At 44.3% G+C, this 25,822-nt stretch overlaps 1 protein-coding gene across 1 annotated transcript; it reads right to left on the bottom strand.

Annotated features, from left to right (window-relative positions):
• Positions 1-15,584: 15,584 nt before the first annotated feature.
• Positions 15,585-17,206, bottom strand: LOC129326219 (uncharacterized). The gene is made up of 2 exons (XM_054974381.1): positions 16,664-17,206; positions 15,585-16,307 (listed from the first exon to the last, which is right to left on the bottom strand). The coding sequence occupies exons 1-2, from the start codon at positions 17,204-17,206 to the stop codon at positions 15,585-15,587; spliced, it is 1,266 nt and encodes a 421-aa protein (XP_054830356.1).
• Positions 17,207-25,822: the final 8,616 nt, after the last annotated feature.

Here is a 25,822-nt window from a genome sequence, read left to right on the forward strand (position 1 = left end):
CCAGCTCATTTTTAACTGTCTCTTTGACATCTTTGACTTCTTTCACCAACTCCAATTTTGTTTCTTTAAGCTCCTTTAGCATTTCACAAAATTTTTTGTCCAAGTTCTCTATGGCTGCTTGCCACTCTTTCTTCGACATCGTGGGGCTTGATTTACCTCGCTCCCACGAGTCTGCACGTTTTCTTAGCTCCGTGGCGTCCAAATTGGTAGTCCTTTTAATTAATTTAAAAGTCCCGGTCCTTTAAATGAACAAAAATCGCTTCAAAAATCCAAAATGTCAGGCGTCTTTTCTCTATGGTTTCTCTGTACCCTTTTGTAATCCAAGATGTCCTACTTCCGCCCTTGCTGAAGCCAAAGCCCTTCCCTGTTCAAAAATGGCGATGCCCTTCTTCCTGTCTTCCAGTAGGGGCCATCTCCTTCTGGCGACTCTATCACTATTACGTACTTCCTGTTTCCCGACTCTCCGCTGCAGCTCTCGCGATGGTAGAAGTTTTCCCACAGCCTGCTATCGATTCTCAACCACAGGTATGATAAACAAATGTCTCTTTTCTGAAATTACTTCTTTTTACTTAGTCCTTTTTGGAATCTATTTCTTGCCGGGTTTCCCCCTCCTTATAGTAAGTCTGTTGCAGTTTAAAAAGTCCTTTTAAAACTTCGTTACTTTTAACAATCCATCCCAGTTCAGGAGATAGTGATCTTTACCTTTTCAAACGTCTTTCTGGGTTGTAATCACTGCTTCAATCTTAAGTTCTCTTTCCGTTTGTTTTCCCCCTGTTGAAGCTTGGGCACGAAGGTCTTATGCCAGCCGCACTGGCCCCGGGTCTGTCGCAGAGATCTATGCCGACCTGTCAAAGGGTGGGACCTCAAGGGTCGAGAGAGAATCCTTAGCGCAGAACCCCCCCTTGCCCGAGATCAACGCGCCCTGAGGTCTTTGAGCGTTCTTTGCCTGTTCTCCGCCTGAGAGCAGGTGGCCGGGGGCTATTTGTGCCCCTCCGGCCGCTGAAACGGCAGCCCGGTCAGCTCTGCACTTAGAGCTGCGTTAGACCTCCATGGATCCCAAACCGGAAGTCAACTCCCCTATATACATTCTTGTCAGGCAGAATACATAACTAAATCACATGCCGTGGTAACATAATTGGTTAACTAATATTTTGCTACATAACTTGGATACATACACGTGCTCATAGCTTAGCTAGCCTCAAACTGGCTGTTTCTGGTAATTTTCCATTCTCTTAGGCGGTGGTCGGCTACATGTGTGCAATTTGTAAGATAGTGTGGTAAATATTAGTTTAGGCCAGGGTTGCCAGCTCCAAGTTGGGAAATTCCTGGAGATTTAGGGGGTGAAACCTGGAGAAAGTGGGGTTTGGGGAGGGAGAGGACCTTGGCATGGCATAATTCCATAGAATCTACCCTCCAAAGTAGCCATTTTCTCCAGGTGAACTGATCTCTGTGGCTTGGAGAGCAGTTGCAATTCCAGGAGATCTCCAGCCACTACCTGGAGGCTGGCAACCCTAGGCCACGCTGCTGCGCTGAAGCTCAGGAGGATCACTCTGTTAATAAAGAAAGGAAGGGCTGTCTGACAGGTCTAGCCATCCTTAATTAAACCCAACAGAACCTAACCCCATTAGATCCTCACAGAGGCACAACACTTTAGTGACAGTGATGCAGATGCCCCAGGAAAAATAATTGAGACTGGGTGAGAAAAAGGCCATGCACATAGTGGGGGGGATTTCTGTGCTCTGTCTTTGGTGTTTTAGAGCTACTATGGGTTTGCAAACTGGGGGATGATGTGGCATGCAGGGATGTGTACTGGCAATGCACTTATGGAGCTGTTCCCTTGTTTCTGCAGTTTCTTCTGCCTGCAGTATAGATGGCCCAGAGGCAAAACATGAACTGTGGATAAGGTTGCCAGCTCAGGTTGAAACATTTCTGGAGATTTTGGGAGCGAAGCTTGGAGACGGCAGGGTCTGGGGAGGGGAGAGACCTCAGCCAGGTAGAATATCATAGAGTCTACCCTCCAGAGCAGCCATTTTCTCCAGAGGAACTGATCTCTAGGGCCTGGAGATCAGTTGTAATTCTGGGAGATCTCCATCCACCACCTCGAGGCTGGCAAGTGGCAACCCTAACTGTGGATGAGTTGGACAGATACCAGTGCTTAACCAGCACCTGAAAAACAGGCTGTACAGCCAAGCTTCAAGTGTTCTGGAATTATTGGATGGCTACATTAGTAAAACACCCAGATTACCTGTGACTGAAAAGACATGACAGGCCTGACAAAAGAGACACACTTTGCACTTAGAGAAGTTTTGTAGGATGTGTTCTCTGTTGCCTTTGTGTCCTGGGGTGACAAAATGCAACTTTGTTCTCTTTGTGCAGTTGCTGTAGCTATTCTATACCCATTTATCTCATGCTAAGCCAAAGCAGGAAGCATGTTTCAAGAACAGCTTCTACTTCCTGTGTCCTTCCCCACCCTTTGGAAAAATTTCTTCACATCACTTCACAAAAATGATTTTTAGAAACTGCAAACAGTTGTTCAGAAGGAGAATGAGTGTACATCCATTACTGAGGCAACAGGGCTTGACTCTTTTATAGATGTTTCCAATCATGCTCAGTTAATGAATGGGGACAGGACGTGGGTGAATATGTAAATGAATGACAGCCACATTCAGATGTGTACCTATATGTATCTAAAAATGTGGGTGTTATCTGCTCAGATTGTATTATTTCCAGTGAGATGTGCATTTGGACTTGTCTCATCCACATTCTGCCTCAACTAGTTATGCCCTATTTTATGCTGACCAAAGGAGGAGTGGAGTAACTTTTGCCACACAGATCTGGTGCACAATACAACTGCCAGTGCAGTGTGACAAGGCAGAGAGCATCAACTGGAGTCCCTAGTGAATGGGGGTGCATTCCTTTTCCTCCAGAGTAAGCTTGCCAACTCTGGGACTGGAAATTCCTGGACATTTAGAAGTGGAGCCTGGAAGTAGTGACGTTTAAGGAGGGGCTCATCACGTGATGTCATAGAGTTCAACCTCCAAAGCTGCCATTTCCTCTAGGGGAACTGATCTCTCTAGGCTGGAGCTTGTCAATGATAGATCATCGGAGGGCTTTGATACCAAATAGTGTAGCCATGTCTGATTGGCTGCATAGTGCTAGGACATCAGCACGTTCACTGTATGACCCCTGATTCTTTAAGGTAATGAACCCCTTTCAAGGTTTTTTTTTTTTTTAATTGTGGCTGTTCTAGTAGCAGATCAGGCAAATAATTGCTGCAAACAAGTCGGAAAAAATGCATGGAAGTAGAGGAGTTTTGCAATCATTTTCACATCCCCTCTTCAAAACACCAGCTTCTGCAGAAAAAAACGGAACCATACAAAAACGCAACATAACACTACTTCCCCATCCTCCCCACGTGTAGCCTGCTTTTCTCCTTGATGTGTCTCATGCAATTAGCCAGGCAACAAGCTGCTTGAGTACAACCGTCACTCCATAAAAGCCTGACAGGTGAGCAGTTATGGGAGGAAACGAATTGTGAAATTATAAATCTGTTTCTGGGCAGCAAGATGGACATTCTTCTTTGTATTTTAAACACTCACAGTCCCATACATAAAGTTAAGTGTACCTCACATCTCCAAGTGATGGTATGTTCCAGGGATTGGTGCTTACCTGGGTTGATTCACTTGGGAAGAAAGACCACTGGAGACTTATAGGCCGAATTCACACTTCTAATCTCCTCCGTTTTTTCCCCGCATAAAATCCGCGGGTCCCGTGGCCGTTCACACACTCTTACTGCACAGCCGATTTTTCCGCGCTTGTTTTCAAACGATTATTTCACGGGTTTCCTGCGTGTCTCTTGCGCCGTAAGCACCGTGGATGTGAACAAAAGAATCCGTTGCTACTGGTTTCCGCCCACTCCAAACCACTCCCACTGTCCATTTTTTTTTGCCCTATCTGTTGCTGTATCCGTGAACGGGAAAACGAAAAGCCGCATTTTTTTTATCTTTAACTAAACTTATATCGCTGTTACGCAGCCACTGTTCCATCCGAAAATACGACAGAATAATTGGCTCTTGAACCCACCTTCACCAGATTGTCTCTCCCCCTTTTCACTCTCCCAACCCTTTTTTTAAATTCTTTTAGAAAATTTCCGTTATTTCGATAAAACAAAGAAACTTCATTTATTAACTGCTTATCGAACACTGGTTCACAACAATGACTTAATGTTGATCTGTTACTCTGATGCATCGCGCTATCGGTAATTTCACCCATAGCTTTACTTTTGGCGCGAATTTTAACGGTCCGTAATTTCCATTTGCGCATGCTCGGCGTTATTGAGCAGCCGAGATTCGAGCGGTTTGCAGCATTCGACAAGTACTCGACCCTTTCAATATAGACATCCGTTGTCCACAGTGCCTCAAGGTGGGTTACCAATCTCCGTGTGGGACACCATTAATAATGTCATCTGATGCATCCTCCACTGTCCGGTCCGCCACTTGGCGCGAAAGAGAAATATTAGATCTTTTGGACTTGTGGGGCCAGGACAAGGTTCAGCAGGCCTTGCACAGGTCTCACAGAAACATTGACTGCTTTCATAAAATAGCCTCCCAAATGGCTGTTCGGGGACACAAAAGATCTGCTCTTGAGTGCCGCAACAAAACGAAAAGCATGAGATTGGAATACAAGAGGGTCATTGCTCATAACGGCACATCTGGTAATTCGCCCACCACATGCGCTTACTTCAGAGAGCTGCACAGCATCCTACGTGGGGACGCAAGTGTGAAGCCAAAGCGCATTGCTCGGAGCTTAAACATAGCTGTTCCGGAGCTTCAGCGTCGGCCAGAGGTGATCCCCTCAGACGGGTCAGAAGAACTCTTCACCCATGACCTTGTGACGGTGGACTACGATCAGATACGAAGCTCCACACCTGCTGCAAGAGGTAACAAGGGGTGTGCGTGACTTCATCTTTGTCACCACAGAGTGTGTTGTTAATTGACCCTCCAAGAAATGTGTGCTACATGTGACATTTTACCTTTCTCCCAATCCACAGCTCAAATCTCCATGTCCACAGACGATGGAACAGATTGTGACCTGGACACCACGGTTGATGGACTGGCAGACAAAGGTGAGATGCGTGGGGTTGACAATGTGACACAAGCAACATTTCCCACAAAACACTTTCTCCCACATTGAGAATGTGAACTCAATCTTACAAACGTCTGTGGAGTTTGGGACAGCCAGGCAGTAATGACAGTCCCACTCCTGAATGTCCAATTGCAGCGCACATCAAATAATCACCAGCCACTAGAATTGCCGAGCAAAAGCTAACATGAGCTGACACTGCACCTTGCTATTTCTTTATCCTTGGTGCATTTCCCCTTTCCTCCTTGCAAGACCTATCAGGATACCCGGGGCTCATTTTGAGGAGGAATGGACTGGAACGCAGTTCTAGGTCTTTTCCAAAATGTTAACACGTCCGGTAGCCAAGTCGGCCTGTCAGTCAGCCATTATTGGGGCCCATTTCAGACTGGATTTTGGGCAGAAAACCCATAATAACCGATTTGACGGATGCTGGATTACTCTCTAAGCTCGGCAGCATCTCTATCGAGACAATTTCTGATCCCCCCTCCGCCTTTCTCTGCAGGTTTGTTTTACATTATCGGCAATGAATGGCCGGGATAGGGTTCGCAGTAGGCAGGATAGTTGATGTTGGGCTGTGTGGCATATGCTGGTCATTGCTGCCAACGACCCGCTTATAGTGCTGTCCATGGGCATCTCATATTTTTGTTGTGCGAATAATTTAGGCTACTGATTTTCTCCAGTTTCTTGTTACCTATGAAACGACCTCTTGCAAAATATCTATCCCGGTGTTAGACCTCAGGTGGAACATGGGGCTCTCAGTCGTCAACCGCTGCTCTGCATGGGCGATACCAGTTTCCCCAAAAAGAAGAGTATGACTATCCAGGCAAGCCATTTTATCTATCGGTCCCTTTCGGTGAACTAGGAAGTAAGGTTAACAACTCAAGCATCGCTATATGCATTCCCGTCACAACGTTTGTTTTTACATACTATGCACCCTTTTTATTCCTTAACAGAAAACATGTTCCCTTGCAATGATGCGCAGGAAGATTGGATTGGTGAGCAGGCATCTCCCACATCACCCGCGGAAGCTGCAAATGGTAATTCCTTCTCTATTTTCTGTCTCTCATTTGCAAAATCAAAACCGTAATCGACTGACGTTCCATTTTTTGAGTGACAGAACATCATTTGGGAAAAAGGTTGAGATTATTTTCAAAGAATAATAACGAAACTCTTCCACGTGGCACCTTTTTTTTTTTAAAAAAAAGGATGCTTCCTTGCTTTTGAAATGAGAGATGTGGTCTCTCACCCAAACCACGCTGCAGTCTGGCCAAGCTAAAAGTGGGTTTTTAACCTTGGGAGGAGAACCAACGGTGTGATGCTTGGTCTTGACCACGGTGGTTGACCGGATTCATTGTTATTGTTGCAAAATTAAACTTTACTGTGCATTTTTTGTCACAATATAATCAAAATTCAACCTTTTCTTTCACAGAACGCTCAGGAAGTCCAGCACTTGAACCGGCGGAGCTCTCCCCGGGAACACGTCTTTAAAAAATCAGAAACAGAAAGCGTAAAAATGCCGCCCTATATGGTGTGGCAGACAGAATGCTCAGCCAAACCAGAAATTTGCACAGAGAACAGCTTCAGGAATGGAGAACGGAAAGACAGGAAAATCTCAGGTGGTTGGAGGAGGATAAGCGGGTTCAATTGGATTTTCTAGAGGAGGCAAGGAAGGAGAGAGATGATTTGAGGAAGACATGGAGGGAAAACATTGATGTAATGAAGGCGGCAGTCAGCACGCTGCAAACACTTGGGGAATTAATGGTGCAACAAAAGACGGGCCACCCTTCTGAAGTGGCGCACAGTGTTCCAGACTCCCAACCAGCAATTTCAAGATCATCCAGTATGAAGCGTGCATGTGTGGGTAGGGCCAGGGAGAGGTTGACTTTGTAGAGCAAATGCATAACCGCTCATTCTAACTATGGAGTGTGTTGTGTTAACCATCCAATGTCAAGGAGATAATACTTATCTATTGCCTTCCAATGATTAGCGTCACAAGATCAATAGTGAGGCAGAATGCATTGCATCAGTAGTAATGATTTCTTGAGCCCTTGTTTGAAAGCTGGGTTTGCCTCTTTCACTGCGATGGTTCAGACACATTCCTACGCCAATTTACATGGCCACAGATAACCTCACCATGATTTGGAAGTGTGCATGTGAAAAAAGGGTTTGAGAACTGAACGCGTGAGGACAATGTTGCTGTCTGCTCCCCTGCTCTTTTCTGGCCACAATTCCCCTCCATTGGGGAAACGAGGGGGCGCATTCAGGAATATGAATTAGCGCTGGCCAAAAATTCTTTATTTCCTAGTGTTTCCAACCCCTAGTACAAGAAGCGGGTACCATTTGGTTTAACCTGTGTATCAGATCACATATCAGGGATTTTTCCTATCGTGAACCTTGAAAAAGAGCAATTGTGAACCCGGAAACTGTTTATCTGCATTTCTATGTTCTGAGTCATGTTTCATGTTCATGCTATTAACGTTGTGACAGTTTGATGTTAAAAATGTAATTTTTTTTTTGTTATTTATGTGTATTGGGGGGTCCCCGACTGTGGATAAAGCAGTTTTAAAAACACAAGGCTAACCTACAAGTAATAAAAAGGACCCATTTCTTCATTTGTGTTCCGATCATGTGAAGCTCATGAACGCAGTTAACCTTTGACACTTAAAAAGCCTTAATAATAAGGCATTTGAAACAGTTGCAGACAACCGGTTTAGTGAACTGTGAAATAATGGGGCAACTTTTAAATTCCCCCAAAAACCTTTTTTAATATGCCCCTCAAGGGCAGAACATAAATGTCTTGTCACCCATGCAAGCATGTGGCGAAGAAATACTATTAAAATTGCCCACCAATCCAGAAGCGTGAATCCCAATGTGGCTACAACACAAGACAGGGTCCAGATGCAAGTCTCTCCCACTTTCCGGGGCAGTATGCTAACCGCTTGGAAGTGGGAGAGCGAATCTCGCAGAGTCAGCAAATTTAGACTGGTTGTTTTGCAAGCTCCGTGTCCATACCACACTCAGAGCACTTTATGGGGATGACCATGGAGAGTGGCAAACAATTATGTCTTCCTGATGATGAGTAGAAATCTATCCTTTGGGAGGTGATGGGGAAAAAAGGGGATATGTGCATGTGAGGTTGATTTTGGAGGGCATGCTTGTAAAAAGACCAACCCTGTAAGCAGTTCTTCCATTAACAGTTTGGATGGGAACACAGAAATGAGCACGCAAACACAGAATTCAATCATCAAACAAATCTTTGTTCAACCAACCAAAAGCATTAACATTTTCTAGTAAGAAGATAGAAATTATTTACAATTGTCAATGTTAAATTTGAAATAACAAACTATTTACAGATTGTGCTTTTCGGAAACCTGGAACATAAGTCACCCTCTAACGTGGGAAAAGTACAAGGGTGAAAAATAAACAAAACCTAAACGCCCTCCCCAGTTTCAGGTGAACCCCTGGTGGCACGCTCCCTCTGCCGTTCACGCCTTTCTATCCTCGTCATTCTTCTGCCAAGCCTTGTCAATTGATGTTATCCGGTCCATTACTGTTATCAATTGATGTTATCCGGTCCATTACTGTTGTCACTATGTGGGGAGCAAAAGGCAAAGAGTTTAGCTGTTGCGTTTGTGCCCATACTATGCATTTTTAGGTGGTTACCGAGAGCGGGAACAACACACAGAAAGTAAGTCACAAGTACATTGCCTGTTAATGGTTTCATTCAAAGCTGACCTGAAACTGCGTGTTTCAATGTCATCTGTTATCTCAAAGACTGGCCCACAGGCCATTAACTCCATGAGTGTTTATGTTAAGATGGAGTAAATCGAAAAGAGATATTCGTATATGGAATAAAATTCCACATTATGATGAGGATAGGGAAAAATAACTCTAAACGTATTTGAGAAAAAATAATTCACTTCGGCACCACCCGGGGGTTTAGAATTGCTACGCATCACAATCCTTTGTTGTTGATTGTTATAGTGCTCATTGAATCATGCACAGTCACCGGTTCCTGCGCAACCAAAAAATTTTTTTTGGGTTGACATTGTCTGGTACGTGTGATGTTGTCCTCACTGCCATTGGAAACACTGAAGGGATAACAAGCACAAGAGTATAAAGGGAGGTGTTCACATCCAATTAACAAAACGTTAAAGAGAGCCAGTCAATGAACGTTGGCAATCCTTTTGGTGCTCTGTTTATGGGAATTGCAAGATTAAAGTTATAAATAAAAATTTAATTTCCCTAAAAAATAAAAAATGATGGGACTCACAGGTTGCGGGAGCTGGACCCTGGGACACAACACTAACACCAGGCGTCTCTTCCGAGGTGTCCTCCTGCACTTCAGTGGTCTCCCCTTCTGCTGGCAAAGTTTGATGCTCGTCCTGGCTACGATGAACAACTGAAAATCGATAAGATACACAGGAGATGATTAGATGTGATGATTGTGTTTTAGGGTGATGCAACTTTCAACAACCACAGAGCATCCTTCTCATGTACGAATCAGTGGTTGCCTCTGACATGGGATCAACTGTGATGTTTTGAATTCCATTATTAACCAGGCAACAGATGAGCCCTGGTGAGGCCAAGAACACAGTACAGTGCTTTCTGTCAATGGATCAGTCTTCCTTGCTTCCCCTCCTCCTCCAAAAAAAAAAGCTAATTGTTTTATAACGAAAAGGATCAATGGTTGTTGGGGGTTTTCCGGGCTGTATTGCCGTGGTCTTGGCATTGTAGTTCCTGACGTTTCGCCAGCAGCTGTGGCTGGCATCTTCAGAGGTGTAGCACCAAAAGACAGAGATCTCTCAGTGTCACAGTGTGGAAAAGATGTAGGTCATTTGTATCTACTCAGGAGGGGTGGGGTTGAGCTGAGTCATTCTGTAAGAGTTTCCCAGGGTGTGGAATGCTAATGGCGGGAGGCTTCACTGAGTCATTCTGTAAGAGTTTCCCAGGGTGTGGAATGCTAATGGCGGGAGGCTTCACTGTATCCTGAGGAGGTTCTTTTGCATATGGATTGGTGCTTGATGTGCTAATCTTCTCTGCAGGGCTATTGTCGGGTGTGGAGTGTTTTGTTGGCCTGGTGTTTTTCAGAACTGGAGCCCATGCTCTGTTCATTCTTAAGGTTTCTTCTTTCCTGTTGAAGTTTTGCTTATGCTTGTGAATTTCAATGGCTTCCCTGTGCAGTCTGACAAAGTAGTTGGAAGTGTTGTCCAGTATTTTGGTGTCCTGGAATAAGATACTGTGCCCTGTTTGAGTTAGGCTATGTTCAGCCACTGCTGATTTTTCAGGCTGTCCAAGTCTGCAGTGTCTTTCATGTTCTTTTATTCTTGTCTGGATGCTACGCTTTGTGGTCCCGATGTAAACTTGTCCACAGCTGCAGGGTATACGGTATACTCCTGCAGAGGTGAGGGGGTCTCTGCTGTCTTTTGCTGATCGTAGCATCTGTTGTATTTTTCGGGTGGGTCTGAATACTGCTTGAAGGTTATGCTTTTTCATAAGCTTTCCCATCTGATCAGTAATTCCTTTGATATATGGCAAAAACACTTTTCCTGTAGGTGACTGTTTTTCCTTGGTTGTTTGATTCATCCTGGGTTTGATTGCTCTTCGGATTTCATTTCTGGAGTAGCCATTTGCCTGAAGTGCGTGGTTTAGATGATTAATTTCCTCATTGAGAAAGCGCGGCTCACATATCCGTCTTGCACGATCCACTAATGTTTTGATTATGCCTCTTTTCTGTCGGGGGTGGTGATTGGAGTTTTTGTGTAAGTACCGATCAGTGTGAGTTGGTTTCCTGTAGACCTTGTGACCTAACTGAGAGTTTGCTTTGCGGATGACCAAGGTATCCAGGAATGAGAGTTTTCCCTCACTTTCTTTCTCCATTGTGAATTGTATGTTCAGGTGGATGTTGTTGAGATGATTCAAAAACTCCATCAATTCTTCCTCCCCATGGCTCCAAATGATGAATGTATCATCCACAAACCGGAACCATACACTGGGTTTGTGGGGTGCTGATTCTAGAGCTGTTTTTTCAAAATGTTCCATGTAGAAGTTTGCTATAACTGGGCTGAGTGGGCTCCCCATGGCCACCCCATCCATCTGTTCATAGAATTCGTTGTCCCATTGGAAGTAACTGGTTGTCAGACAATGATGGAATAAGGCTGTTACATCCTCTGGGAAAATCTGATTAATCAGTGCAATAGTGTCTTTTACTGGAACCTTGGTAAACAGGGATACAACATCAAAACTGACAAGTATGTCTTGTGGATTGAGTTTCAGAGAACTGATTTTGTTGATGAAATCTGCTGAATCTTTGATGTAAGACGAGGTTTTCCCGATGTGGTCCTGCAGGAGATCTGCCAGATGTCTAGCTAATTCATATGTCGGTGAACCAATGGCACTCACAATGGGTCGGAGTGGGACTGAATCTTTATGTATTTTGGGGAGTCCATATAGTCTAGGTGGCTGTGCTTCAGTCTTGCATAGTTTGCTGTGCGTGTCGGGATGTAGTGAGGAATTCTTGATCAGCGCATTTGTTAGCCTGGTGATTTTGCAAGTGGGATCTTGTTTTAGTTTTTTGTAGGTGGAGGGGTCCAGGAGTTCCTTAATCTTCTTTTTGTATTCCTCCGTTTTCATGATCACTGTAGCATTGCCTTTATCAGCTGGTAGAATGATGATGTCTGGATCTGCATTGAGGGTCTTGATGGCATTTCTCTCCTTGCGTGTTATATTGCTGGTGGGAAGCTTTGCCTTTCGTAGAATCCTGGCTGTCTCTCCTCTTATTTCCTCAGCTTCCTCTTCAGGTAGATGACGAATGGCAGCTTCTACATTTGCAATGATGTCTTCCACAGGAATTCTGGTGGGGGTGACTGCAAAGTTTCCTCCCTTTGCCAAGATGGAGGTTTCTTCTGGTGAGAGTTGACGGTCTGTCAGATTGATGACAATGCGTGCATTGTCGAGCATTGGGCTTGTCTGTCTTTTTTCCTGTAGTTTGTTAAACTTCTGCTTCTGTCTGGATGTGTGGTTGATAAACACTTGTTCCATCTTCCTGTAGGTGAGATTATCGACCTTGTCCCAATCCTGACTTCTCATTTTATGGCTGGTGTTGATATGCAAGCAAAATAGCTCCTTGTCTGTGGCAGCAAGTTCTCTGCGGGTAGTGTGGATTCTCTCACGTAAGAGGGCCTGTTCTAGACGGTCATAAATGCGGTTCGCCTGTGTGGTTTTGAAGATTCTTTTAGTTGTGAGAAAAGATGGAATGGTTCTTGTGTCCCTGCAGCGTAGAAGAAAGGTCAAAGAACAGAGTAGATGTGCTTTCTTGTTCCGAAGTGTTTCCAATCTTCGGGTCTGTTGGAATGTTTCCTCCCCGTAGAGGTGTTCGATGTATTGTCGAAGGCTTTCACGGCCGGAGAACGATGGTTGTTGGGGGTTTTCCGGGCTGTATTGCCGTGGTCTTGGCATTGTAGTTCCTGACGTTTCGCCAGCAGCTGTGGCTGGCATCTTCAGAGGTGTAGCACCAAAAGACAGAGATCTCTCAGTGTCACAGTGTGGAAAAGATGTAGGTCATTTGTATCTACTCAGGAGGGGTGGGGTTGAGCTGAGTCATTCTGTAAGAGTTTCCCAGGGTGTGGAATGCTAATGGCGGGAGGCTTCACTGAGTCATTCTGTAAGAGTTTCCCAGGGTGTGGAATGCTAATGGCGGGAGGCTTCACTGTATCCTGAGGAGGTTCTTTTGCATATGGATTGGTGCTTGATGTGCTAATCTTCTCTGCAGGGCTATTGTCGGGTGTGGAGTGTTTTGTTGGCCTGGTGTTTTTCAGAACTGGAGCCCATGCTCCAGTTCAGCAGAGACAGCAGAGACCCCCTCACCTCTGCAGGAGTATACCGTATACCCTGCAGCTGTGGACAAGTTTACATCGGGACCACAAAGCGTAGCATCCAGACAAGAATAAAAGAACATGAAAGACACTGCAGACTTGGACAGCCTGAAAAATCAGCAGTGGCTGAACATAGCCTAACTCAAACAGGGCACAGTATCTTATTCCAGGACACCAAAATACTGGACAACACTTCCAACTACTTTGTCAGACTGCACAGGGAAGCCATTGAAATTCACAAGCATAAGCAAAACTTCAACAGGAAAGAAGAAACCTTAAGAATGAACAGAGCATGGGCTCCAGTTCTGAAAAACACCAGGCCAACAAAACACTCCACACCCAACAATAGCCCTGCAGAGAAGATTAGCACATCAAGCACCAATCCATATGCAAAAGAACCTCCTCAGGATACAGTGAAGCCTCCCACCATTAGCATTCCACACCCTGGGAAACTCTTACAGAATGACTCAGTGAAGCCTCCCGCCATTAGCATTCCACACCCTGGGAAACTCTTACAGAATGACTCAGCTCAACCCCACCCCTCCTGAGTAGATACAAATGACCTACATCTTTTCCACACTGTGACACTGAGAGATCTCTGTCTTTTGGTGCTACACCTCTGAAGATGCCAGCCACAGCTGCTGGCGAAACGTCAGGAACTACAATGCCAAGACCACGGCAATACAGCCCGGAAAACCCCCAACAACCATCGTTCTCCGGCCGTGAAAGCCTTCGACAATACATCGAAAAGGATCAAAATTGTGAGCTAAAAACACATTACTCAATGGCAGTGGGTGATTGCTCCCTTGATCTGTATGGTGAATGTGCAAACTGTTTAAATTGCAGCAAACCACCTTACACCATATTAAAAAAAAAAAACCAGGAAATTTTAAGAAGGGGGGGGCTGCTACAAAACAGTAAACTAAGTCATTAAAGAACAACAAATATCTCGATATAACAATTTGAAAGGGAGGTGTTATATCGACCCTTGGATGGGTTTTTTTTTTCCCCAGGCAAACTTTGGACAACTTTCAAAGGTTGTGTCTGAGCGGTTGCAGATTAGGGCCATTGGTGAGGGATTGTGGCATGGGGTGCTACTTTGAATAAAGAGAATAACCAATTGAATCGATTCATAAACTTACCGGAATGACGGCGGGTGATCCAGCTAGGTCGGCCGGCTTTCTCCCAGAGGCGGAACATGGTGGAAAAGTGTGCCTGGCGACCGCTTTGCCGGGGGATGCCCTGCCAGGCCTCCAGGGCATCGAAGAAGGCACCCTTCACCCTTTTAAACTTGGAGCGGCATTGCTCCGCGGAACGGGTGAATCCTCGAGCACACATCTGCCTAGAAAGCCTGAGAAAAATCAGGCGAGTAGGCAGATGGGTGTTTTTCATCACCCGTTCCGCTTTTCCACTCCGCTCGATTATTTCGAGCATGGCCTCCACCTCTGCTTCCCTCCAAAAGACTCCCTTCCCGCCAGCCGCCATTTTGGAGAATGATTTTTGTCCTATCGATTAAGCGCTTTACCTATTCTGCGCATGCTCGTCGACACAAACCAATGTTGCTTAAGCGCCTTTTTAAAACTACGCGCACGCGGCAAAATCTGCCGCCCACTGTGCGTGACTGGGCGATAGATCGCAATTTTGTTGTCGCCATTTAACAAAAGCCGCCTCATGAATGGACCCCCATTAATTTCCGCGAAAGGAAGACAGTATTTTCTAAAATTTATGTGTAAGTGAACGTGTTTTTGTCAACCCTGCTTGAGGGACTCCAAAAAAAAATGTCTGGTTTCCACATGCATTATTCTTAATATCAAATGACCAATTTGTATTAGCTCACCTTAGTAGCCCCCCACAATTTATTAAATTTTTTGAGATTAGATCAGAGAGTCGCCAATCAACAAACATTATTGAGGCCTCTCTGAAGCCAAGTTAGGGCGCCACTATCCTGCTGTCCAGTTTGAGTGATGTTCAGATTTCATACTCTAGGGTTCATACCCAATCACAGAGCTACTTTTGGCTCTCAATATTCTGTGAATGATGAGGAACACTTTGTTGAGAATGAATCAAAGGTCAAGCTTCGAAATTGTATTTTTCATGCTGTGACAGTGAACATTTTATTGTCCATGACTTCTTGTGTTTTATTCCTACTGAATTCAGAAAAATATTCTAAATTTGAAGAGCCCAGGAACAGAGTGTCTCTCATGTCTTTTTTCTCCCTTTTCATTTTTTGGACAATGCATGGGACACATTCCACCCAACAAACGATACATGCATTTGATTTCCATGTTGCTGGGCTTGGGAAACACGGTGGATATATGTGTGGCTATTGTCTGCTGACGGGGGTGGAAAATGTTTTCCATCATCCTGTCTGTGTCCACTCCTATTAAGTGTGAGAAACAAACCGGAGCCCTAAATGGATTTAACATGCTGTCTTTTGAATAATTTGCACTCTCAAACAATTCTTTGTTAATAAACCAAAATAATCCAAACTTTATTTTATATCAAACAATTTAAATAAGACAAGAGATGTGAGATGGCATCATTCGTGACCGCAAAGTTTTAAACCCACTAATTGTTCTGGCCTTGCATGAATCCGCGAGCCATCCAACTCGCCACCACCTCACGCACCGCCTTGCCCTGCTCCAGGTAGTTGTCTACCGTTTCCTCGTCTTGTCCCGCCGCCCTGGAGATGAGCAGCGGGTCCACACTGGCCACCTCCCCCACAATCTCGTGTCCCATGTCCTCACATAGGTTGTGTAGGACCACGCAGGCGGTGACAATGGAAACCACATTTTTTTCTCTGGCCAGGAGTCTGTGGGATAGGCACCAAAACCTGGCCTTTAGACGGCCGAAAGCGCACTCCACCCGGTTGCGCGCCCGTGAAAGACACCTGTCAAATTTCCGGTGTGCCTCTGTTTCTGCATATCTTCCAAATGGCTTCAGCAGCCAACGACGCATGGGGTAGGCACCATCTGCAAGTACCAAGGGTGGAACATGTACCCCATCTACACAAATGGTTGGGTTGCCCGGCACAAAGGACCCTGAGTCCATGGCGACACAGAATGCGGAGTGGGTGAAGACGAAGGCGTCGTGGTTGCGACCGCTCCACCCAATCTCCGCATCTATGAAGCATCCCCGGTGATCCACAGTTCCCTGGAGAAGTATCGAGGAGAAACTTTTCCTGTTCCTGTATTGGTCAGGTTTGCCTCCTGGTGAACATATGGGGATGTGTGTCCCGTCAATAGCCCCTATGCAGTGTGGCATTCCCAATTTCAGGAAACCATCCATTATCTAAAAAGTAAGACAAAAAAAAGGGGTAAAGGTCTGCTAACAAATCATTCAAGGGACCACATTTCATTAGTTTCCCCAAAACCACAATATGACGATCCAATGTTGAAGAGCAGACAGTTCATGTCAGCCATGTGGCTGCAACACAGTGTCAACAACATTGTACAAATATGTTAACATCAAAGGTTTCTCAAGTTACAGTTTCACTCGTTATCGAACCATTGACGTGCGCACACACAGAGACCCTATTTTGGGGGGGTGGGGGACCACAGGAATAACACTTTTTTGACATGAATTTCTCCCTTACAAGGTGCATTGATATAACGTTGTAATGAACTGCCCATTTTAAAAAAATTTACCCTTCCAACGTGGGGCCCAAGGTGAACGGTCTTTGACAGCAGCTCCAGCTCGACGGCAAGACAGAATTCAACCACAAGATTGGAGACGGTGGAGCGCCCAACCCCAAAGATGTCACTCGCCACCTGGTAACTGGAGCCGCTTGCCAGGAACCACACCGCCACTGCTACCCTCTTCTCCACTGATATGGGTTCCCGCATCGTGGTCCTTTGCCTCTCCAAACGCGGACGAAGCGCCGCAACCAAGTCACGAAAGGTGGTCCTGGACATTCGGAACCGGCAGATCCATTCGTGGTCGTCCCATACTTGGAGTACTATCCGGTCCCACCAGTGGTTGCTTCGTGGATAGACCCAGTAATCTCTTGGATCATCCAACTCTGCGAGAGCACACCACTGGACAGATGGGTCATTCGCTACCGAAAGGATCCGACGACGGTGGAGGGATGCTTTGACACACAGCCTACGACGGATGCGTCTTCTGCGAGTAATGTATCGAGCAGTCGCTCGATTAGAACGAGCGATGTATCGACTGTATGATCGATACATCTCTATTCTGCAGCGGAGCAGAATGGCAACCACTTGTCCGATTAGAAACATAAGTGTCTCTCTCGGAGCCATAGTGACTACACTAATTCTCCTCTAACAACCCACACAGGAAAAACGCATTGCACTCGGGTTTTATGATGATTCAAATTGACCCGCGCTGCCAAAGGGACCAATGATTGAAAGGAGAACTGGCGCTAAACGGAGGCATCCAATCATCGAAAACTTGGTGGGCGTGTCCTCGCGATTGCAATTTATCAAAATACCATCATATCGGAAAAAAACCCAAAAAAACCTTATGCGGAAAAAGGACGTGTTGGCGTCATCGCTCACGCAATATGTGGACACACCCCTAATTGAAAATTATTGTGAAATCGGCTGCGCATTATTAGATTATGGCGGTGTATCGGAAATGTCAAATTTTTTTTTTTTTAAAAACGCGACGACGTCATCTTGGAAGCGGCGGTGGGAAACGCCCCCTTAAGCGCTTTCTAGCAGGAATGTGGACGAACTTCGGCGTGTAACATCCGCAGTTGGAAAGGGGATGTGAACACCGCTAAGGAGAATGCGCGATAGGGAACGGCGGGAGAAACGCGGATGAAAAGCGAAGGGGTAGGTAGTGTGAATTCGGCCATAGTCACACAACATGTGCTTTATGTACAAAATATACAATTACAGCTCAGGCAGAACAACTCTGACCAGGCAGCAGATCTGCCACCCAGAGAGAGAAAGAGAAAGAGGGAGATCCTACACTGCCTAAGGTGCTTCAACTAAGAACCAAATTAAACATGACAGCACAGCATCCATCGGTCTGACAAGTGGGTGGCACCACCATTTGAAAGTGATTTTAAAATGTCACAAGATCCCAATTAGAGGTGCCAACTTTTAGGGGCATCCTGGAGATCTCCTAGAATTACCACGGATCCTCAGACTACAGAGATTAGTTCCCCTGGAGAATATGGCTGCTTTGAGGATAGACTGTACGTGGCACTATACGTTGCAGAGGTCCCTTCCCTACCCAAACTCTGCCCTCCCTAGGCTCCACTGCCAGATCTCCAGGAATTTCCCATCCCAGAGCTGGCAACTCTAGACCCAATCCTGATCAGGCCTGCAAGGTGGCAAACTGAGGAGCTCTTATCTCCCGCTCCCCGCCCCGCTCATGCTTTTTTCAAGAACTGAAAGAACTGCAGGGCAATGTGACCACTTTGGCACTTAAAAAGGCCTGGGGAGGGAAACAAGAATGCCTCAGCCTGCCATGCTGCTGGCCTGGCACTCACAGTAGTATAAAATTGCTTTAAAATGGCTGCAGTGTCAAGGGGTAGGACTAGGGCTGCCGTTTCCCTGGTGGGGGTGGGGGATTCCCCGCTCCCCCCTCCACCACTCACCTGGCTGGTGGGAGTAGGGTTGCCAGCCTCCAGGTGGTAGCTGGAGATCTCTCAGAATTACAACTGATCTCCAGGCCAAAGAGATCAGTTCTCCTGGAGAAAATGGCTGCTTTGAAGGGTGAACTCTATGGCATTATATCCCACTGAGACCCCTCCCCTCCCCAAACCTCACCCTCTCGAGGCTCCACCCCCAAAATCTCCAGGAATTTCCCAACCTGGACCTGGCAATCTTAGGCGGCGGGGGGTGGGGGCGAAGGTAGGGGAACAGGGCACCAGAGCACACTCCTGGGGCAGTGTGGTGACATCATTCCTAGGAGTGATGTCATTGTGCCGCCCTGGGAGCACTCCCTCGCTTCATACAGACCCAAATTGGCCCGGTGGAAAGTGCATGTGTGCAAAAAAAAACATTTAAGGTGAGTGCTGGGTCTCCCTCACTCCTGCTGGGAGGGTAAGGGGGACCTGGCAACCCTAGGTCAGACCCATGGATGCTGTCAAATCTAGTTTGGCCCTGACTCCTAGCACTATTGAGTACGATCAAGAAAAAATAGGAAGTCATCTTACATTTGCATACAAGTTACAGGTTTTTACAGTAATATACTTTTTGTGCCTAACATTTATGGGAGGGGGACATCTTCAGAGTCTTCCTTTGGGGAAAATATGGAACTTCCCCCCTGCCCATGTGCCTTTGTATATATGCAAATAAATTCTTTTAATTATGTTGTTCATATTGACTTACTATGTAATCCATCTTGAGTCTCAGTGAGAAAGGTGGACTATAAATGATGTCGACAATAACAATAGTAATCAATCTGCTCCTCTCTCTCCCAGTATTAGAACTGTACTTCCTTTTCAACACAGGCACACATCTGTTAGCTGCCTTCACCCAAACCCCAATAAGCTGCTTGAACAGCCAATTTCCTAATAGTTTGGGCCAACAAAGTCATTAAGATATATTGCCATTTCTTTTGTCTTGCAGGCTGTTTTAACAGTGATCAGAGTCCATGCTTGCTATATCGTTATACAGTCACAAACACCTATATTTCTATTTTGACTTAGACTTGTATACATTCATTGCATATGGCTTATTTTTTATTTATTTTATTTTGATATTTACACATCTTTTTTCTCCCCATTTTGGGATTTCTATACACTTGGCACAAACCTACTTTTCCTACCTATTGGAAGTATGCCTCTTTTAATTCAGTGGGAAAAGTCATTAAAAAATCAAAATTATCTCTATAAAAGCATAACACCTTTTTATAATAAAGTCACAATTGATGAGCCTCTCGCTTAACTCTGTTCTTCTATTTACAGAAATGTTTTTAAACCAATAGGTATTGTTTGATTTTAATTCTGATAGACAAGTTGACATTGAACAAATAAGTGAAATCATGGAAATGTAGCACTTAAAATGTTGTGACGTGATCCTTATTACCCAGTTTTAACTGTATATGAAAAATTCAGTATTTATTGGTAGACGGGTACAGTTTAAAAGCACAATGGATGATTTTAATGATATAGCAGAGATGCTTAAACTAATCTACTGTTCATGAGAAATGACACAGTTATTTTTAAATGATTACGTGTGTCTCACAGCAGGTGTTTAATCTGAATTCTGTGCTTGATCCCAGATGGCGAAAATAGTATTTCAGATCTTCAGTTCATAGCGGCTAGAAATTAAAAGACTGTTAGGAGAGAGTTCTGTAAGCCATTTGGAAAAGAATGTGTTTGCCAGAATGCGTTCCCCCCCACCCTCCTTAGATGTTCTTTATTTCAAATATTTATAGTTGCTTTTCCACTCAGAAGCAGAAACCTCAAAGTGACATAGAACAAAGCTAGAACAGATTCCAGGCACCAATTAAAAACCAGTACAACAATACGACCGGACAAATCTCAAAATGAGATTAGTACCTAATCCTTTTTGAGGTTAAAAAACCGTTTTCAGTAGGCAGCAGAATTATGAAGAATTCATTTAGGGAAGGTGTTCCAGAATCCGGTTGTCATGACAAAGAACTCTGCACCCTCTCAGTCCTAACTATTGGAAAGAACAAAAAGCAGAGCAAGCCCTCACAGATGATGTCAATGAGTGGTGGGGAATATACAGTGGTAATAGTGCTGTCAAATTATCAATATATCCAATTCTCAACTTGGCCAAATCTGTGGATACTTAAACCCAGAGATTGGGGCTATGGACAGGCAAGATAGATCTTTCTACAAATTTGAGGAAAACTCCAGATTTGTAGAGAAATCTGAAACCTTAAAAAAAAACCTGGGGTGTTAATCACCACCACCCTGTAATAGGAGCAGCACCTGTAGCTTTAAGAAATGAATGCTCTCTGTGTCCCTCTGTGGCCATTGCTAGGCAAACTTGCTAGACAACCATAACAGTATAGTCATTTGAAGCCTTGGTTTCTAATGCTTGGAGGGAGGGGCAGGGGCCTTTTCAGGACTGTTTTGGCCTTTGGGGCCAGTCCATGGGAGCGACCATGGGCAACTTGGTTTCATGCAAGTTCCATGACTTACCCAGGACTGGCTGCTCACTGCTGTTCAATAGCAGCTACCACATGATAGCCAATTGCTTACAGATTTTTACTAGAGTCTGGGAGACACTGTTCAGATCCTCACTCTGCTATGGAATCTTGCTGGGTGACTCTGGTCCAGTCATACACTCTCACCCTAACCTGTCTCATAGGATTGTTGCTTTAGGTCCACATTGTAGAGAAAAGTATGGTATACTTGTAGTAAACAAACAACCAACAAAGCTGAAGATGGGGACAGATAAAAGGTAGGTTGGGTTTGGGTGGAAAGTAAAGAAGGAAAGAGGAAAAGGTGGGGATATGAGAACTGTCAGGAAAAGAGAAATTGTGTCGGGAAAGAGATACATGGGAAACTGAGCTGCCCCTCATAATTCCACACAACTGGGCCTAACCTGGCAGCCAGCACTGTGTGACTCAGCCAGAATTTTCCTAGGAAGAAACTGACAAGGAAAGAGAAGGAGGGAAAACTGAAGATGGGAGAGGATATAAAGGTAGGTTGACTGGTGGATGGGAAGGAGAAAAAGAGGCAAGACAAGGTAAGAGGCTATGGAGGCTTTCAGATAAGGAGAAGAAGAAATAGTGTAGGGGGGAGGGAATGAAATGCCCGCTGCAAATCCTTGCTGGTTTCCTGCATGCCAATATATCTAATTCTCAATGTGGCCAAATCTGTGGATACTTAAATCCAGAGACTGGAACCATGAACAGACAATATAGAACTTTTTACAAACTTGAAAAAAATGCTCCAGGTTTGCACAAATATAAAATCTTTAAAAAAAAATGAAGTTAAAACTCTGCCAAATAATAGAAGCAGTGCCTGTAACTTTAAAAAATGAATGTTCTTAGTGGTTGTTGCTAGGCAACCATACAGTATTGCCAGCATTCAATGCTTGATTTCTGTCTGTAAAATGTGGGGAGAGGGAACAGGGCTGTTTTGGCCCTTGAAGGAGGATTCATTAGGGCTAGACCTGACAGCAACCACTAGCGATTTGTTACACATTACTTGTATGACTCCCCATGTTTGGCTGTTTGCTGTTGTTCAATGTGCTGTAGTGACTAGAATTTCAGACTAGGATCTGGAGACCCATGTTTGAATCCCCACTCTGCCATAGAAATTCACAGGGTGTCCGTCCTTGGACCAGTTATAGATTCTCAGTCAAACCTGTCTCACAAGGCTGTGGTGAGGATAAAATATGGAGAAGATTATGATGAAACATTTACTCCTGTAGTAAAGTATAGTACAATTAGAGCTTTGCTTAGTGTTGCTGCATTTAAACAACTGCATGTAGAACAACTAGATATAAAGTCAGCTTTCTTAAATGGAGAAATTGAAGAAGAACTGTATATGCAACAACGAGAAAGGTTTGAAATAGGTCAAGGACTAGTTTGTAAGTTATAAAAAGGAATATATGGTTTAAAATAGGCTACTAGAACATGGAATGATAAATTAAACAAATTGCTTTTACAAGAGGGGTTTATACCAAGTAAAGATGATCCATGTGTTTTTACAAAACAACAAAATGGAAAAATAAGTTATGTACTTATTTATGTAGATGACATGATATTGTGTAGGGAAAACAAACAAGAATGTACAAAAATTGTTGAATGTTTAAATAAGGAAGTAGAAGTTAAGAGACTTGGTAATTTATCTTACTATTTGGGTATGCAAGTAGAAAGAGAAGATGATAGTTTTCTTCTCAGTCAAAAGCAGAAAATTGTTGACATGATAGAGTTTATGGGTTTAAAGAAAGCAAATATTGTGACAACTCCAATGTGTACTAATTTCATTTCAGAAAAGGATGAAAGTGAACCTTTCCCTGATAACAAATTGTACAGAACGGTTATAGGGAAATTGTTATTTTTAGTTAATACGTGCAGACCTGATATTGCATCTGCTGTGGGTATACTGTGTAGGAAAGTGAGTCCACCCACTAATCAGGAGGACTGGAATGCACTAAAAAGGTTAGTGGGGTATTTGAAAGGCACTATTGATCTTAAGCTAAAGTTAACAGTGACAACAGAGCCTAAGTTAGTAGGGTATACAGATGCAGACTGGTCTGGAGACAGAACAGATTGTAAGTCTACAAGTGCTTTTGTATTTTTATTTGGAAATGGAGCTATAAGTTGGGCTAGCCAGAAACAAAACTCAGTAGCTTATTCTACTACTGAGGCAGAATATGTTGCTGCAACAGAGACGTGCAAAGAAGCACAATGGCTTAGCCACATTCTGGAAGATCTGAGAATGCCAAGTTCAGAGCCTATTAAAATTATGGAAATCAGGGTTGTTTGAAATTAGTGCAATCAGAGAAAATAAATGCACGTACTAAACACATAGATATAGGATGCCATACAATAAAAGACTTGTGTCAGAAAGGGTTTATTGAAATGGAGTATTGCCCAAAATTACAAATGATTGCTGTCTTAACAAAGCCTCTAAGTAAAGACAATTTTGAAATACTGCATAATAAATTAAGTTTGGTTAATTAAAATGAGGCATAGTGAGAAGGGGATTGTTAGAATAAGACACTGTGGCCTAATTTGAATTGAAAGAGTAGTGCTTAATGGATTTCACAAGAATGCAACATGTTACATACTTGCAGAAAGGGGACTATGGGATGTACATATTCAATGACCCTTCCCCTTGTCAGAATTGTTGGTAAAAGAACAACAAATCTTATTCAGTATGAAGTTTCTTCAGGGGCAGATTGGCCACTAAGACCCATTGAAAAGAGTCGGGGGGGGGGGGGCTGATGGCCTAAGAGCTGTTCCCCCATTGGGGCTACCGCAGCCCAAAGAAAGAGGCAGGTATGAACTGGAGGTGTGGGGAAGGAGGGCAAAAGATGCACCCTCCCACTGTACCTTCACCCATCTAAATCAATATCCAATTCAAAGCAGTGGAATGTGGAAAAATAGCAGCCATTTTCAGGCAGACATTCAAATGTAAGCGGTTTCTAAGTCAACATGTAAAATGTGCAAAGAAGCATGTTAATAAGCACAAACATATCAGCTTGAAAATGTTGAGGCTGCACAGGTGAGATTTTCCAATTTTTCCCTTCCTCCAGCTTTCCTTGATAAAAATGCTTTTGTAAATGAAGGTTCCAGTCATTCTATAGAATCCTATTGTATTTGTTTTGCACTGAGTGGTGAGTGGATATGCTTGCTGACATATAAAAAAAAATTGTAGCTCTTCATTCTTTGGAATCAAAAAGTACATCCATACACAACACCAGTGTAGATTCCTTTGTATTTAAAATGTCAAAGGAGCTAACATAATCAAATTCCTTGCTACTGAACTATATGGTTTAGATCAAGTACATTAACTATGAGGCTAAGGTTGCCTCTAATCCTATATTCGGAGGAGGTTTATCTATATCACAGTGTGACTGTGTTTGCAGAAGTGAGAATTGCAAACACACTGTTGTGCTGTGCTAAAATAAGGCAAGTTTGGCTGACGAAGAAGGAATTCTGAGCTTTTTTGCAAGATAAGTGCTTTTGGAATATAAGGAGTAGTGATCTATTAACATCGGGTAAATCTGGGTGTTTTCTTTTTTTTTACTGTTTCAGCTACTGTCCCATTACCCAAGGGAATGTCTGCACAAGTTGTTTGTTTTATATTTCCCAGAACACATTACAGCTTGCTGGTATGATCTACATTTTATTCAAGACGCATTCTTGGTTATGCATTTTAACTGCTGCATTTCTTAGTAGGAATGTTAGTACTTATTTAAAGAGGCAATAGATTTCACATGGTACCTATGCCCCTTCTTTGACAGGTATCCTGGAAGATGTTATCTCATCTTCCCAAATGGTACTTTGCTGGGTCTTAATCATGATAGCAAATAAGTAAACATAGTATATTTACAAACAGGGAGCAGTGGCCATGTATCATTTTACATGGTTATTGAAACATAATTACATGGCTTTAAATTTTTATGCCTGAATGAGCATGCATCTGTCTTAAAATTCATATTCACTTTTTAAAAAAATACCAATTCTAGTATTTGTATGTAGAAACTCAGAAAGTGCAGCTGCAGTTTTTTGCTCTATTGAGACCCTGTAGCTTCCAAAGCATGGTAGAAGAGCACTAGCAAGAGAGAGAAGTCTACAGCCCCTCTCCCTGAGTGCTACAGTTCCGATCCATATGTGGCTGGGAAGCATAGAACTCATAAGTAGAGATGGGAACGATCCACATTACGATCCAAAAAACCCCACGATAATGGCGATCGTGCGATCGTGACTCAGCAGATCGTGATCGGCCATGGCCAACGATCCAGCGATCGGGAGGGGGCTGGATCGGGGCTGGATCACGCTCGGATTGAGAAGCCAGACACTCAGGCGCCAGTAATCTATTCCCAGGGCAACGGAGCCAGGGGAATGCCTGAGCTGTGTTTCCCTCCTTCTGTTGCCCTGGAAACCCGAATGGAAGCCCAGCTTTCCTTGATCAGCAGGGCTCCCTTCCAACCACGGAGCAGCAAAGCAGTCACCAGTTCGGAGAAGACACCTGGGGGAGGGAGGGGGAAGGGGGTGTTCTGTAGCCATGGGCACTCCAATCTTATCCCTGCAAACCCTGATAGGCAGCTCTGATGGCCAAACACAGACGGCCAAACACAAACACAGATGCCGCCAGCATCACCCACCGTTCTTTTCTCGCCAGCGCGCTCCTTTTTGGCCTGGCAGGCGGGCACATGGGGGGTGCCGCC

Source organism: Eublepharis macularius, chromosome 3, assembly GCF_028583425.1.
Source record: "Eublepharis macularius isolate TG4126 chromosome 3, MPM_Emac_v1.0, whole genome shotgun sequence".
In the NCBI taxonomy this organism is placed as follows: domain Eukaryota; kingdom Metazoa; phylum Chordata; class Lepidosauria; order Squamata; family Eublepharidae; genus Eublepharis; species Eublepharis macularius.